General features: G+C 36.8%; 2 protein-coding genes across 6 annotated transcripts in view; both read right to left on the bottom strand.

Moving 5' to 3' along the window:
• chchd6a (coiled-coil-helix-coiled-coil-helix domain containing 6a) overlaps positions 1 to 5672 on the bottom strand; it is a 71160-nt gene extending 65488 nt beyond the window's left edge. For all 5 annotated transcript variants that reach the window (XM_051879530.1, XM_051879533.1, XM_051879532.1 and 2 more), the window contains exons 1-5: positions 5551 to 5672; positions 5345 to 5456; positions 4352 to 4430; positions 4118 to 4214; positions 3110 to 3254 (exon numbers count right to left, since the gene is read on the bottom strand). In XM_051879530.1, coding sequence (XP_051735490.1) covers positions 3110 to 3254; positions 4118 to 4214; positions 4352 to 4430; positions 5345 to 5428 — 405 coding nt within the window. In that variant the 5' untranslated portion in view covers positions 5429 to 5456; positions 5551 to 5672. The remainder of the gene's footprint in view (positions 1 to 3109; positions 3255 to 4117; positions 4215 to 4351; positions 4431 to 5344; positions 5457 to 5550) is intronic.
• A 753-nt stretch (positions 5673 to 6425) lies between these two features.
• sars1 (seryl-tRNA synthetase 1) lies at positions 6426 to 13331 on the bottom strand. Its single transcript, XM_051880326.1, has 11 exons — positions 13086 to 13331; positions 11560 to 11630; positions 11376 to 11456; positions 10810 to 10968; positions 10411 to 10554; positions 10040 to 10195; positions 9473 to 9694; positions 9118 to 9247; positions 8847 to 9004; positions 8619 to 8748; positions 6426 to 7301 (listed from the first exon to the last, which is right to left on the bottom strand). The coding sequence occupies exons 1-11, from the start codon at positions 13219 to 13221 to the stop codon at positions 7144 to 7146; spliced, it is 1545 nt and encodes a 514-aa protein (XP_051736286.1). The 5' UTR covers positions 13222 to 13331; the 3' UTR covers positions 6426 to 7143.
• Between the last annotated feature and the right edge of the window lie 232 nt (positions 13332 to 13563).

Below are 13563 nucleotides of genomic sequence, written 5' to 3'. Positions count from 1 at the left end.
AGCTATTGTGGGCTTTATTTCAAGTCCTCTGAAGCCTTACAAGTTATATGAAGTACTTTTGTGGTTTTATTGTGCTTTTTATTGTCCTTTTGGAGCATGACAGTCCCTGGTCAGAGAGAACAGCTTGGACATTCTGCTAAACGTGTTCTAGTTTAAGGTCCAAGGTGTTCTAAGGTCATAAATGTGCTGAACAACATGGATAAGTATTTATCAAGAAGAATTTATCAATCTTTTAGTGAATGTTTTACAGTTTTGTTCAAATTATTTTTTTTATAAAATTTATAAAATATTATAAAATTTTATTTTAAAAAATTAATTGAAATAAGCTGAAATTAACTATACATTTTTGATTAAAAAATTAAACTAAAAACAAGTCAATCTTGAAGTACTAAAATTAGTCAAACTAAAACAAAAATTAAAGCTAAACATAAATATATAAAAAATAAAAATGGCAAAACACATAAAAATGACTAACTGAAATAAACTGAAAAAAGCCAATTCAAAATATTAACTATACTAGTACATAAATAATAATAAAATAAATAGCAGTGTCAAATATAAAAGCTGGGTCGTGAAGCAAAACCAGTTTAGAATCACTGGTGTAAAAGAGAACAAATCCATACTGAACTCCACACAAACATCAGAATCACAGCTGAGACATCTGGTGACATCTGGGCATGTTCACACATCTGCTAATAAGACACTGAGGTTCAGAGAGAAAGAGGGAGAGATGTTCAGGGATGAATAAGAGGATTGAGCCATAATTACCTTCAACCTGCCTCCACACACACACACACACACACACACACACACACACACACACATTTACTCTTCAAAGCTTGAGCCCAGGGGAAGCTTTTCTATTAAGTGTCCAGAACATGTCAGACCTCAGATAAGACACACCAACAAGACGTACAGGATCCTCGGGCATGGGCCGACATGTATAACATCACACACACGGTTTTCAATCCAACGTCTGCACGACACGTGAGATGCGTAACTCTTATAGACTAGAGAAGGTGGCTCCTCTAGGGGCCCAAGAATGAGGGACATAATCCCTAAAGGACCTAAATAAGTGGATGAGAAAAAGTGGAAGATGGGACAAAGGAAAAAACTGAGTGGAATTCAAAGAAGCCAATTTCACCCGTGTCAAGAGAGCAGCCGCATGTTTTTCAGACAGGGACTTGACCAGTGTTCCTTGCCTGCGGGACTTTATTTAAAAGAAAAACTTTCAAACTGGAAAATTAAGGGAGATAAGAATACAAGTTATTAATTTTTCCCTTTTTTTTAACTGTATTTATTTATTGTAGAACTGTTAACTTGTTTGGCTGTTTGAACACAGATAAATGTTTGATAAAGTTAAGAAAGCAATAAGCCACAAAAAGCTACATGTTAAAGTGACAGTGATTGTAAAAATCACTGTAAAACACAGACTCAAATTGCTTTTGGCTTTTATAAAACAGTTGCAACAGCAATTAAACTTATTTTTAATATATTGAAGGTGCAATGTGTAAAATTTAGAAGGATCTATTGACAGAAATGCAATATAATATATATAACTATGTTTTCAGTGGTGTATAAAGACCTTACATAATGAACCGTTATGTTTTTATTAACTTTTTATATCTCATACACCGCGGGTCCCCCCTCCATGTCAAGTCGGCATTATGCGGCAGAATGTTTCTACAGCATCCCTAAACGGACAAACACTATAGAGTGCGTTTGGTCACAATGTTGTTCTTCTTCTAAATCATTCCTGTTTTTAGAGGCAGCTTGCATCGTCACTACGTTAAATACGCACGAAGAAGTAGTAGTAGTAGTAGTCGTCTGGTTTATTAGAAGCAGAGACCGTTCTTTGTTAGAAGTTAGAAGAAACCACGTTGCTTGACTGGTTACTCTCTGCTGCCTCAAAAGACAACATATTTGACTTTTGTCAGCCAGACGGCCACCGTAGGTTCTCTATTTTGCTTCAAAAGGGAGGGGTGGGCTGCCTTTGGTTGCAGTTCGCAACCTCACCACAAGATGCCACTAAAATTTACACACTGCACCTTTTCTATTATAATTTTTAATATAGATATATTTTATTTAAAAAAAATTGCAGTTGCCACCATTTTATAAAAGCAACTTGGCAAACTAATACAGAATGTGCAGTCTCGGATGTCTTTTTTAGTCATTCATATGGTTTCAAACAAGGCTAATCCAATCAGAATTTAGAGTCTGTTTTATAATGCGCATTATTGAATGCTAAAAAAAATAAATAAATAACTGCAAACTGGTTTATAATCTCTACTATAATACCTGAGTGATGGCAACCAAATTGTTAAATCAGAGTTTTGATATGATTCATTCAAACAAATCGTTCAAACTGATGCACAAATGAATTAAAATCTAAAGCTGTTGCTATTTAAGTTTAAATGCGTTATTAAAACATCCAGTCAAGGAAGGATTGCGAAACTAAACTGATTGCAGTCTTATCTTAATGGATAGATAAAAAGTATATTAAAATCAATGCATATGCACAATATTGCTTAATTTTGAAAAACATTGTGAATATTCAATATATCACCCAGCCGTTGTGTCAACTATACAGTTCAAAAGTTTGGGATTGGTACAATTTTTTTATGTTTTTTTTGTTTGTTTTTTTTAAATCTCTTATATTCACCAAAGGCTACATTTATTTTGATCAAAAATACAGTAAAAACAGTAATATTGTGAAATATTATTACAATTTAAAATAACTGTTTTCTATTCTATTATATTTTAAAATGTAATTTATTTCTGTGATGTAATGCTGAATTTTCAGCATCATTACTCTGCTGAAAAAACATTTCTTACCATTATCAATGTTGAAAACAGTTTTGCTGCTTAATATTGCTGCCATGTCTAAAAACCACAGAAATAAGATACAATTTTAAACTAATATGTTTGCTACTGAACTGCCTTGAAATTCAACTCCTTACACTACATCTGCCGATGACTGACAAAGAAAAATCTAACATTATGTACAGTATTTACATTGCCTGTCTCAGGGTGGAGTCAGTGTTTGCATGCGTCATACTTCTGTCCTGAAGTATTGTGCTGTGCTGAAATGTTTGTAGAAGAGTCTCACCAGCTGTTTGACTTTCTCAGACTCCTGCCGTGTCTGTACTCGCTCTCTCTGCACCGCTCGAGTGATGTCCTGCCGCGCTGCCTCTCTCTCTTTGCGTGCGATGCGAGCCAACTCTTCCTGTATAATGGCCTGCTGCTGCTCATACCTGTGCATGCACACACACAGCTTTATTTACATGCCTGTTGCCAAGCTTGATTCACTCACAGCATTTCGTAAACCTACCACTGAGCGTCAGTGTTTTGTCCTTTGTTCTTATGCTTGTTTTGACTATGATTCACACTTGAATAGAATCCAGGAAAAAATGAGTCCCTTTCTAATTTACTCTCTTCGTTTGTGGGAGCTACGGTTTCTAGTACTCATATTTGTGAGCATTTCTTTAGACATTTACCATCAATACATATATTGTCAGATTAGAAGCATAATAAATGATAAATTAATTAATTAATAAATCATAAATTTGTGAAAATGCAAGGTGAATGTATTAAATGTCAGCTTCACACATACAACAGATTTGCATGAAGTAATTTAGGAAGAGTTAGAAAGACTCTTTATAGCTAAAATTAAAGGCGTGTCATGTTGATATATAAACAGTTTTTCGTTCCAAAATCCTGTCTTGTTGTGCAATGCCAAAAACTAGACTAGAGCAGGGGTTTTAAATCTTTTAGATGCCACAGACAAGCAAATATGATCCTCATGTGAGGGACCCCATTCTAAAATTTAAAAAGCAGCAATATATGTTCATATAAAAAGACTAATTTAAATTGATATACTATACCAATTTTAAAATGTTATATTTCGTATCTATTAAGTTAAGTTTTAACACATTAGTGCCTGGTTTCACAGACAAGGCTGTGTTATTTTATTCTAATTGTTATTTATTTATTTTTACTTTAATCTTTTTATTATTTATTCATTTTTACATTTTTTACACAGTTTTTCTCTAAACTTTTCCAAGGACCCCCTAGCACTCCCTTGGACCACAGTTTGAAAACCTCTGGCCTAGATTACCTCTTCCTGAGCTCCTCTTTAGTATCAGGAAAAGTCGCCCTGGCTTGTGTTTTTGGAGGTTGTGGGTCAGATGTGCTGGACGTTCGAGCCTGCTGACCTGCAAAATTATAGAAAAACTAAAATGATTAATCGCTAACATGCATTACAAATTAAATATCTCACTAATTGCAACTGGTAAGCACACAGGTATATAAACAGCAAACATTTATGAACGTGGACAATATTATGTCATACCTAGGTTTTCTTTATTGTTGACAGGTGGACTTGGATCAGCACTGGCATTCCTCATGCGCTGTAGGACGTCTTCAGACAGCTAAGAACATGAACGTATGAAAATGACTGAAGAACATACATGACTAAAATGAAGCAATGACATCACTGATAACTCATAATTTAGGCTATTATCGTTCTGTTTTTTATCTATAGCTTGACAAAAAGTAATGCACAGTGGTTGGCAAAATGGAGAGGGAAAAACATAAATCTATGTTTTTGTAATTTGTTGCTTATAAAGCTTAATCATTCCTTCTGTGGTATCCTTGCAAATTTATAAACACAGTAACACAAAGATTATTAAAGAATAATAAGTCTCTGTGTTTTTATAGCGAATTAGTTAAATGAATGATTCAATGACTTGCACATAACACACACACACACACACACACACACAAAACACTCAATTGTTCTCACGTACTGACCTAATGATGTGTGTATATATATATTTGATCTATAAAAAAAATATATATAGTGATCGAACTCAAAAGATTCCAGTCAGAATCAAACTCTCAAGCAGTTCTGTAGTCAACTCTGTTTAAAGAGTATGAAAAGATTACCCGTGCGTGCTTAACGTCCAGATAGTACCATACATACACCTGCCCTTAGTTTCATTTACACTTCTGTTCTGCACACCTGAGTAGCCACTAGGTTAGTAAGTTATCAGTCCAACACAACTTCCAAAGCAGAAAAAAAGTTTCTCAAACCCGAAGACGCGACTGTCATTAACCAGAGCCCATCTGTCAATTATATGCGGACTGCAGACGTAAAAACTCCATACATTCATGTATTTGTGAAATGACAACATTGTGGCCTGTTTTCCTAAACTCGTCCTGTTCATTGAAGGACGTTCGGCTAACCCTGTTGCAAATTCACGCAACAAAGTTCCGCAATACCAAAGATAATCGTGCATAACCAGTATGACTTGAAGGTAATAAATATGGGATGTTGGATTACCTTCACTCCACGCAGAATCCTCACCCTGTCATCCTCATCTAGGCCGAAAGAAACTCTCCTGGTCGTGCTTTCTCCGGATCCCATCGCTTTTTGCACAGTTTCTTTAATGGACCTTTAATAAAAGATGAACATTTTTATTCTTTAACTCATATGAACACAAATTATTTCGTAAATACGCCAATATGTTTGACAGATTCAGATCTTACCGTTGGGAAGTGGCAGTTTGTAAGGGCAGTATTCTGAAACACTATTGGCTAATGACAGTGCAATGAGCCAATGGAATCTCAGGATATATCGGCGACTGGAGAAAAGGCTTCTGGGAGTTGCAGTCCGTAAGCTCATTTACTCAAATACCATTAGAGGGGTTTGATGCTTTAGTGTAATTATTTCACAAGTGTACTTCACAAAAAATAAAAAATAAATTGTGAAAACAAGAAACCTACAGTTATCCAATAAAATATGAGTTAAATTATTGAGACTGTGCTCCAGTTATGAATCAAATGATTTCCAAAAGCCCAGGAGGGAGTAATGTTTCTTACATGAGGTTAAACAATTGTTTTAAATTAATATACTGTTTTTATTACCTCCAACTGTTTACATAGTGACCATTTAGAGGGGGAGATTCCAAAATCCTTCATAAACAATATTTGGATAAACACAAAATAAAGTGTTTTCTCATTGATTCTTGGTGTAATACAATTTTGGCTAAAAACCAATTAACTCCACACTCTGATGGGTTTGGCTAAATAAAAAAAATAATTTTTATAGCAACTCTATATAGGTGAAAATGCATTATTTTTATTACAATATAAACCACTTAAAAGTCCATTTTTAGGCATATGAAATAAGCTTTCTAAAAACACTCAAACAAGATGACTAATATTAATGTTGGCTACTTGTACTCTGATAAAGTTAATTTGGTAAAGTTAAATAGTTGATTCCTGTACAATAAATTGCTCAAAGTTTTATGTTGCTTCAGATAAAAGTGTGCAATGAGATATTAGTCTCTTACATTTAACACCCATAACACAATATTCATGCATTCATCAAAAGCATAACACAAAACATAATTCAGAGACACTTTTTTCTTTCAGGTATTGATTTATTCTCAAATGCCATCATACTCCTCACACAAGGCATCTTAAGTACTGTACATATAATAACATTCCCTGTTTTACAGACAAATCACAAGAAGAAATGTTGCTATGAAGCAAAAGACGTACGTGAATGACAGAAAGCTGCTCACTGTAACATTTGTGTGAATGTGAACGGTAAGTTATTAATAATTTCTTAACTTTAAATATATAGCGCAAATATTAATTGTAAGAGAGGATATTGAAAGAGGTCTGTCCTTTATCCAGAACCAATTTCCCTTGAGAATGTCCCAAAACTCCCACCTCCAACATGGCACTGATGCAGAATTATCCCAGCACTAACTGATATTGACCATGCACGTTCCCTTTAATTCAACCACAGAATCATAATACAGTGCCCCAGGAAATTACAGTGCCATCAAGGCATTTCGGTCTAATGGCTAAATGTCTGTCGCAACACCATGCATTTAATTAAAGATTTCAAAGACACCTTTGTAGGAAATTGATTTGAGAATGACTTAAAATACACCGTCACACTGTTAGAGAGCTCCACAGTAGGACTGTCCCAGAGAAAGTAAACTGAGGCAGGGACATATCAGGGATGAAACAGTGCAACAGCTTCAGTGGACAATGATTGTGAATGGAGTACAGAAAATGGAAGGCTTGTGAACCATTATGATTGGCTGGGATTGCAGGGGGGTGTGTCTAAGAGTCATTGACAGACATGTTCTCTACTTTATTCTCTATATCAGCGTCACCGCCCTGTTTCTTCTTCTTCCCGCCTTCCTGCTGTTTCTTCTGCTTCTTGGTTGCCTCCAGGTCAATAGGGGCTGGCTTCACAAACTTGATCATTTCTGTTAAACCTGAGTAAAGAAACCATAATATTGAGATAGATATTTGGTGACTTCTTCTAATCAGAGAAAACACAACCAACATACATTGAACAGCTATCTAAAACGTTCACTCATAGCTCACATATCCAGTACTCTTGAGAGAATAAAAAACATGCAGCACAACTAGCATGGTCCGATTCCCGAACTAATGACTCTTCTGAGTTGGTTCTTTTGAATGAATCAAAAACATGCAGCACGACTTGTGGGGTCTGATTCTTGAAGGAATGACAATTATGAATCAGTTCTTTATAGTGAATCAAAAACATATAGTGCGATCAGTGTTGTCCGATTCCTGAATGAATGACTCTTATGAATCGGTGCTATATAGCAAATCAACAGCACACAGCACGACCAGTGTTGCTTGATTCCCGAACAAATGATTCTTATGAGTTGGTTCTTTGTAGTGAAAACATGCAGCGTGACAAGTGGAGTCTGATTTTTGAATGATTGACACTTATGAATCGGTTCTTTACAGTTAATCAAAAACATACATTGCGACCTGTGATCCCCGATTGCTGAACGAATGACTCTCACAAGTCATTTTTTTAATAGTGAATCAAAAACGGAGTATGACAAGTGTTGTCAGTTTCCCAAACTAATAACCCTTGTGAGTCCGTTCTTTTTTTGGAAATCAAAAACATTGCGACCAGTGTTGCCCGATTCCCAAAAAATGACTTGGTTCCTTATAGCGAATTGGTTCTTTATAGTGAATCAAAAACATACAGTGTCAGCAGTGCTGTATGATTCCCAAAGGAATCATTCAGAGGAATCAGTATCAGAACATGAACCGGAATTGTTAAATTCCATACGATTCCCACCCTAATCTTTAAAGGGATAGTTCACCCTAAAATGAAAATTCTGTCATCATTTCCTCACCCTCAGCTTGTTCCAAACCTGTATAAATTTATTTTTTTCTGTTGAACACAAAGGAAGATATTTTGAAGAATGTGGGAAACTGAACAGTTCTGGGGTACCATTGACTTCCATAGTATTTTTTTTTTTTCCTACTATGGAAGTCAATGATGCCCCAAAGCGGCCTGGTTACAAACTTTCTTCAAAATATCTTCCTTTGTGTTCAGCAGAAAAAAAAAAAAAGGTATACAGATTTGGAACAACTTGAGGGTGAGTAAATGATGAATTTTCATTTTTGGGTGAATTATCCCTTTAACGACTAGGATATGGAATCCCAAAACAGGTCTTTTTCATGCATGTAGAATAAGATTTAAGAGGATTTAAGATTTTCTATAACCTATCCAGGTAAACAAATCCATACTCAGCGATGCTCACCTGGAGGCATGAATGCCTTGAGAGGTTCTGGAATAATAATGCCTTCCTCTGTCTGGAAGTTCTCCAGGATTGCACAGATAACACGAGTAGTCGCACACATGGTGGCATTTAGCATGTGCACAAACTCAGCCTTTAAGAAAACAGACACAATGGTCAATCAAACCAACCTCATATGGTCAATACAGATTACCCAGCATCCTTCCTCAGAACAGTGAAGTAGCACTGTACCTTGTCCATCATTTTCTTAGTCTGTCCGTAGCGAATACGCAAGCGACGAGCCTGGTAATCTGTGCAGTTTGAACATGACACAAGCTCTCTAAAAGCCTGGGAGCCTGGGAACCAAGCCTCTAAATCCAGCTTTTTACTAGCTGCGTGGTTCAAAGCACCTGTGAAATAAAAGCAAACAATTAATTTGAAGGTTTTTTATGGGAAGCTGAGAAAAGCCAACAAATGGTCTATTGGTGCTCTCAATAGAAAAAACTGGGCAATGTGAACAAACCTGACACAATGTTGACGATGCGGTAGGGGATTCCTAACGACTGATAAAATTCTTCAGCAGTTCCAATCATCTCATCAAACATCTCCCAGGACTTGCCGTCATGAGGAGAGGCGTACACAAACTGCTCGATCTGGAAAGCGATGGAAAGAGTTTGTATTCAGAGACGTTGTGATTTCATACATGAAAAAAATTTGTTATTAAAAAAGATTCTTCTAATTAATACCAGAAAATTTTTCATGATCTTTACTTGCTGCAAAATTTGATAGTGGTCTAATCCTTGTCATGAAATAATATAGTCATGTAAAATTAATACTGCACTGTTCACTCATTATTTTCATGATAGAATTGCTCGGACCTTCTCAAACTGATGGACTCTGAAGATCCCGCGTGTGTCTCTGCCGTGAGACCCCACTTCCTGTCTGAAGCAGGTGGACATGCCGGCATAGCGGATGGGGAGATCCTCTGGCTTCAGCCACTCATCTCTCAGGAAAGCAGCGATTGGCTGCTCCGATGTTGCAATCAAATACTTTTCGTCTACTGTATTGTCGTCAGACTTCTCGCTCCCCTTTCCGATCACCTAAACAAACACATTACATTAAATGCTTTGTTTCTGTAGATCAAGATATATATATAGCCAATCAGCAGTAGGGGGTGTGTCCACTCATGAAGGGGAAGGAGCAAGTGTGAGCAAGAGGGAGATTTGAAGAAAGACTGTAGAAAGAAAGACAGCTAAGAAACATTACCACATAAACCATAATTTTAAATTGTAATAATATTTCACAATATTATTGTTTTTTCTGTATTTATTATGAAATAAATGCAGCCTTAATAAGCATAAGAGACTTCGTTCAAAAACATTAAAAATAGTAATGTTTCCAAACTTTTGACTGGTAGTGTATAAAGTTATAGATATAGGACAAACCTTATAAAGCTCCTCATCAAACTGGCTGAGCTGGGCAACCTCCTGCATGACCTCTTTCCTCATGAAGAAGGGTGTGTACAGCAGGTTGTAGTTCTTGCTGTACAGGATCCGCAGTGCGTAGTTAATTAAAGCCTGCTCCAAGAAAACTAAAGGCCCCTGAAATACAACATACCAGCCATGAAAGCTAAAAATTTAAAAAATTGGTGCTTTTTGGTGTAAATATTGTGCAAAAAGGCAAAATGGTTACCACATGCTCAGAATTTAAATGTTCAGATGTGGTTTACACAGAAACAGTTCCGTTTTCCTTTGGTTCCCTCACTCGCAGTTTGACAATCCACAAAAATGTAATTTTAGGTTAAAGGGCAGCAAACCTTTAGGAAGTATCCTCTGCTTCCAGCCACGATGGCTCCTTTTTCCCCTTCGTATCCATCCACCATGACAACCAGGTCCACGTGAGAGTACTTCTTCTGCACTGTGCAGTCACCCCAGGTGCGTTCAACCTTATTATCAACATCCTGAGAAAGAGAAACAACATTTTACCTTAGTCTCCAGTTGAATACATTAAGCAACATCATGGTAGTATGGTTCATTTGCTACATTATACACTGCCTGGCACCAAAGGCAGTCCAACAAAACATTAGAGTGTGTGACGTTTTTTTGGCCAAATAGTGTATTTCCATGAAGTTTCCATGGTGGTTGCAGGATTTACGGACCTGCCTAGTTTATTGTGTATATAAAAACACCCACCGTGACCGACGACTGAAACTCACCTCATCGTTGCTGATGGGCACAGAGGGATGAAGGAGGTTGCCGATCTCTCTCAGGTACTCAAAGCGCTCCGCCTCCAGCTTTAGACGATCACTGTCTGTCTTCTGCACAGCCTCGTCCACCAGTAACCGCACCTTCTTAATCTGAGTCACCGTGAGGGGCTGCAAGAGACGGGATGGAGAATTAGTGGTTACAGATGGGTTGTGGATCATTGTTTAATGGTTATATATATCAACACTTCAGTTCAAAAGATTTTTTACAATGTTGATAAGAAGAAGAAATGTTTCTTGAGTAGCAAATCAACATATTACAATGATTTCTGAAGGATCATGTGACACTGAAGACTGGAGTAATGATGCTAAAAATTTAGCTACAATGTATAATGTAATAATATTTCACAATAGTATTATTTTTAAGGTATTTTTGATCAAATAAATGCAGCCTTGGTGAGCATAAGAGACTTCTTTGAAAAACATTAAAAAAGTATGACTGCTAGTGTGTTACAGTATGTACACTTATAGTCCATTATACATGAATTATGGGAATTATACATCATTGCTCGACTCACTGATAATGTTTCTCCAGTGAGGGCTTCCAGATTCTGAACCTCTTCTGGAAGAGTGTCATCATCACCAACTGGCTCTTTCTTCTGCAAAAACACCATAAGACCAGCAAGCAGAATATTATTATTATTATTATTATTATTCAACAATAAAAGGTCAAAGCAAATATATGACAGCTGCTTTACGTACCTTCATCTTTTCACCAATGGCTTTGCTGCACAGATTCTTGGCCTTGTTTAGGTTATCCGCGGTGAAGCGACCTGAAGGCATAAAAAAAGAAATATATATATTCTAACATCAATGCGATCTGGCAAGAGTAATCATACTGTTTTATAAATTATACTAAAATTTGAAATCACCTGGAGAAGATTTCTCGTGAAAGCGCCTACAGCCATTGCCGGACGCCAGTGACTATAATTTATAAAGTTTTAAATATGTATATTTTTCTTACAAAAACACATCGCTTCACTTCAGAAGGCCTTTATTAACCCACTGGAGTCGTATGGATTACTTTTATGATGGATGAGCTTTTTAGAGCTTCAAAAACTCCGGGCGCTACTCAATGCCACTATAAAGCTGGGAAAAGCCAGGATATTATTATAACTCCGATTGTGTTCGGCTGAAAGAAGAAAGTCAAATGCCTAGGATAGCTTGAGGGAGAGTAAATTATGGGATAATTTTCATTTTTGGGTGAACTAACCCTTTAAGTCAGCATGAAACTGGAGTTGTGATAGTATTTTTCTTCCCTATTGTGACATATATACGAGTGAAACAGCTTCTCAAATGAGAAAATGTAGAGTTGATTTTGTTTTTTTAAGTACTTAATTGATTGTATCCTTGGATAGTTGTTGTGGTTTGCTATTGGCCGATCTCATGTGAGTGACAGGTTGTCCCGCCCTCACGCCAGTAAGCGCGTCATCAGAGAAGAGATGTCGCTGCAAGTGGGATGGGAATTTATTTTAATTAAAAACTGTGAGAGGATATAAATTTTAAAATAATAATAATGTGCACGGATAAATCATTTGTAATAAATACTTCAATATTCCAAAGGAAAATAAGAATTGTCCATTTTGATTTCATGGTGACTTTAAAGCAACCCTAAGTCTTTAGTCCTGATTCATATGTGACCACACTGAGCTGAAATATAGTAATTATTCCATTCCATTTTATGGAATAAAATTTCCGAACTGTCATTCCCTAATACTTTCACTTCAGTTGCATAGGCAAAAAAAAAAAAAAAAACATGGTGAAAGAACAGTATCACACAACACAACAGCACTGACAGTCAGCACTGCAGCTCCTCCTCTCACTCTGACATTGAGATTGCATCAGATCCAGCTGGGTGATGCTGCGGCACATTTAACCAATACATACTCATACCTCTCGTCCCTAAATAACACATAATATAAACAAATATTAGGCTAAATAACAGATACTAGTTTTATTAACTGACGTAAACAATGTTAACCACACTATGACAGGCGGGTTAACTATTAGCGTCAATGCTACATGCTACTCCAGTACACCGGTAGTGCAGTTTCCGCACGTTTCTAAGCCTTTAACATTAACTTTATTATGTGTTATAGCACAGTTAGTGTGTGTTTCCTATCGTAAAGTCTTAATCTTTATTAACAGATCTGTTATACGTGTCACAATCTGTTCTCATTCACAGGCTGCCATGTGTTTCATTAGCTTTAGCGTTAGCCGTTACTCACATTTCCTCCATTCTGTATCCGCCTGGACCAGTTTGTCCACCAGAGACACATCCTTGAATCGTTTCCTCTGGGTTTCCCGCACGATTTCAGGATCGCCGCCTTTATCGGTGCGAAACAGGTCTAAATCGAGCACCATATTGCCTGTGGACGCGGTGTGCAGTGCGGATGAATGAAGGAAAGGAAAATGGAAAGAGTGGAGGAATATGGAGGGGTGGCGCTAGAGAGCAGCTGCTTATGCATATTCATTACACTTCTGGGGAGATGTACAGAATCATACTAGTCGAAAGCTGAGCTAATTAATATTAATTATTTTAAATCGACGTTGCTTGGTAACCTTCCTGGAGCAGTCACGCCTAAGCTAATTAATATTCATGAGCCAAGCCTTCACCATAGTGGTATAGACCTTATTCAGAGCAGCGCAATGACAGGAATGAAAGCGAGGCTGTATAACGCTATAATTTCCACAGGTCATATTGTC

Source organism: Ctenopharyngodon idella, chromosome 22 (assembly GCF_019924925.1).
Source record: "Ctenopharyngodon idella isolate HZGC_01 chromosome 22, HZGC01, whole genome shotgun sequence".
Classification (NCBI taxonomy): Eukaryota; Metazoa; Chordata; class Actinopteri; order Cypriniformes; family Xenocyprididae; genus Ctenopharyngodon; species Ctenopharyngodon idella.
Note: the sequence above shows the minus strand (reverse complement) of the source record. Positions and strands in the feature narration are given on the sequence as shown.

Excerpts from the sequence above, each read along its gene's own strand:
- sars1 (XM_051880326.1), bottom strand. The coding sequence starts at position 13,221 with ATGGTGCTCGATTTAGACCTGTTTCGCACCGATAAAGGCGGCGATCCT. Across the intron at positions 9,005-9,117 it reads CATCGTCAACATTGTGTCAG|GTGCTTTGAACCACGCAGCT; the intron begins GTTTGTTCACAT and ends TTTATTTCACAG. Across the intron at positions 7,302-8,618 it reads CAAGGCATTCATGCCTCCAG|GTTTAACAGAAATGATCAAG; the intron begins GTGAGCATCGCT and ends TTCTTTACTCAG.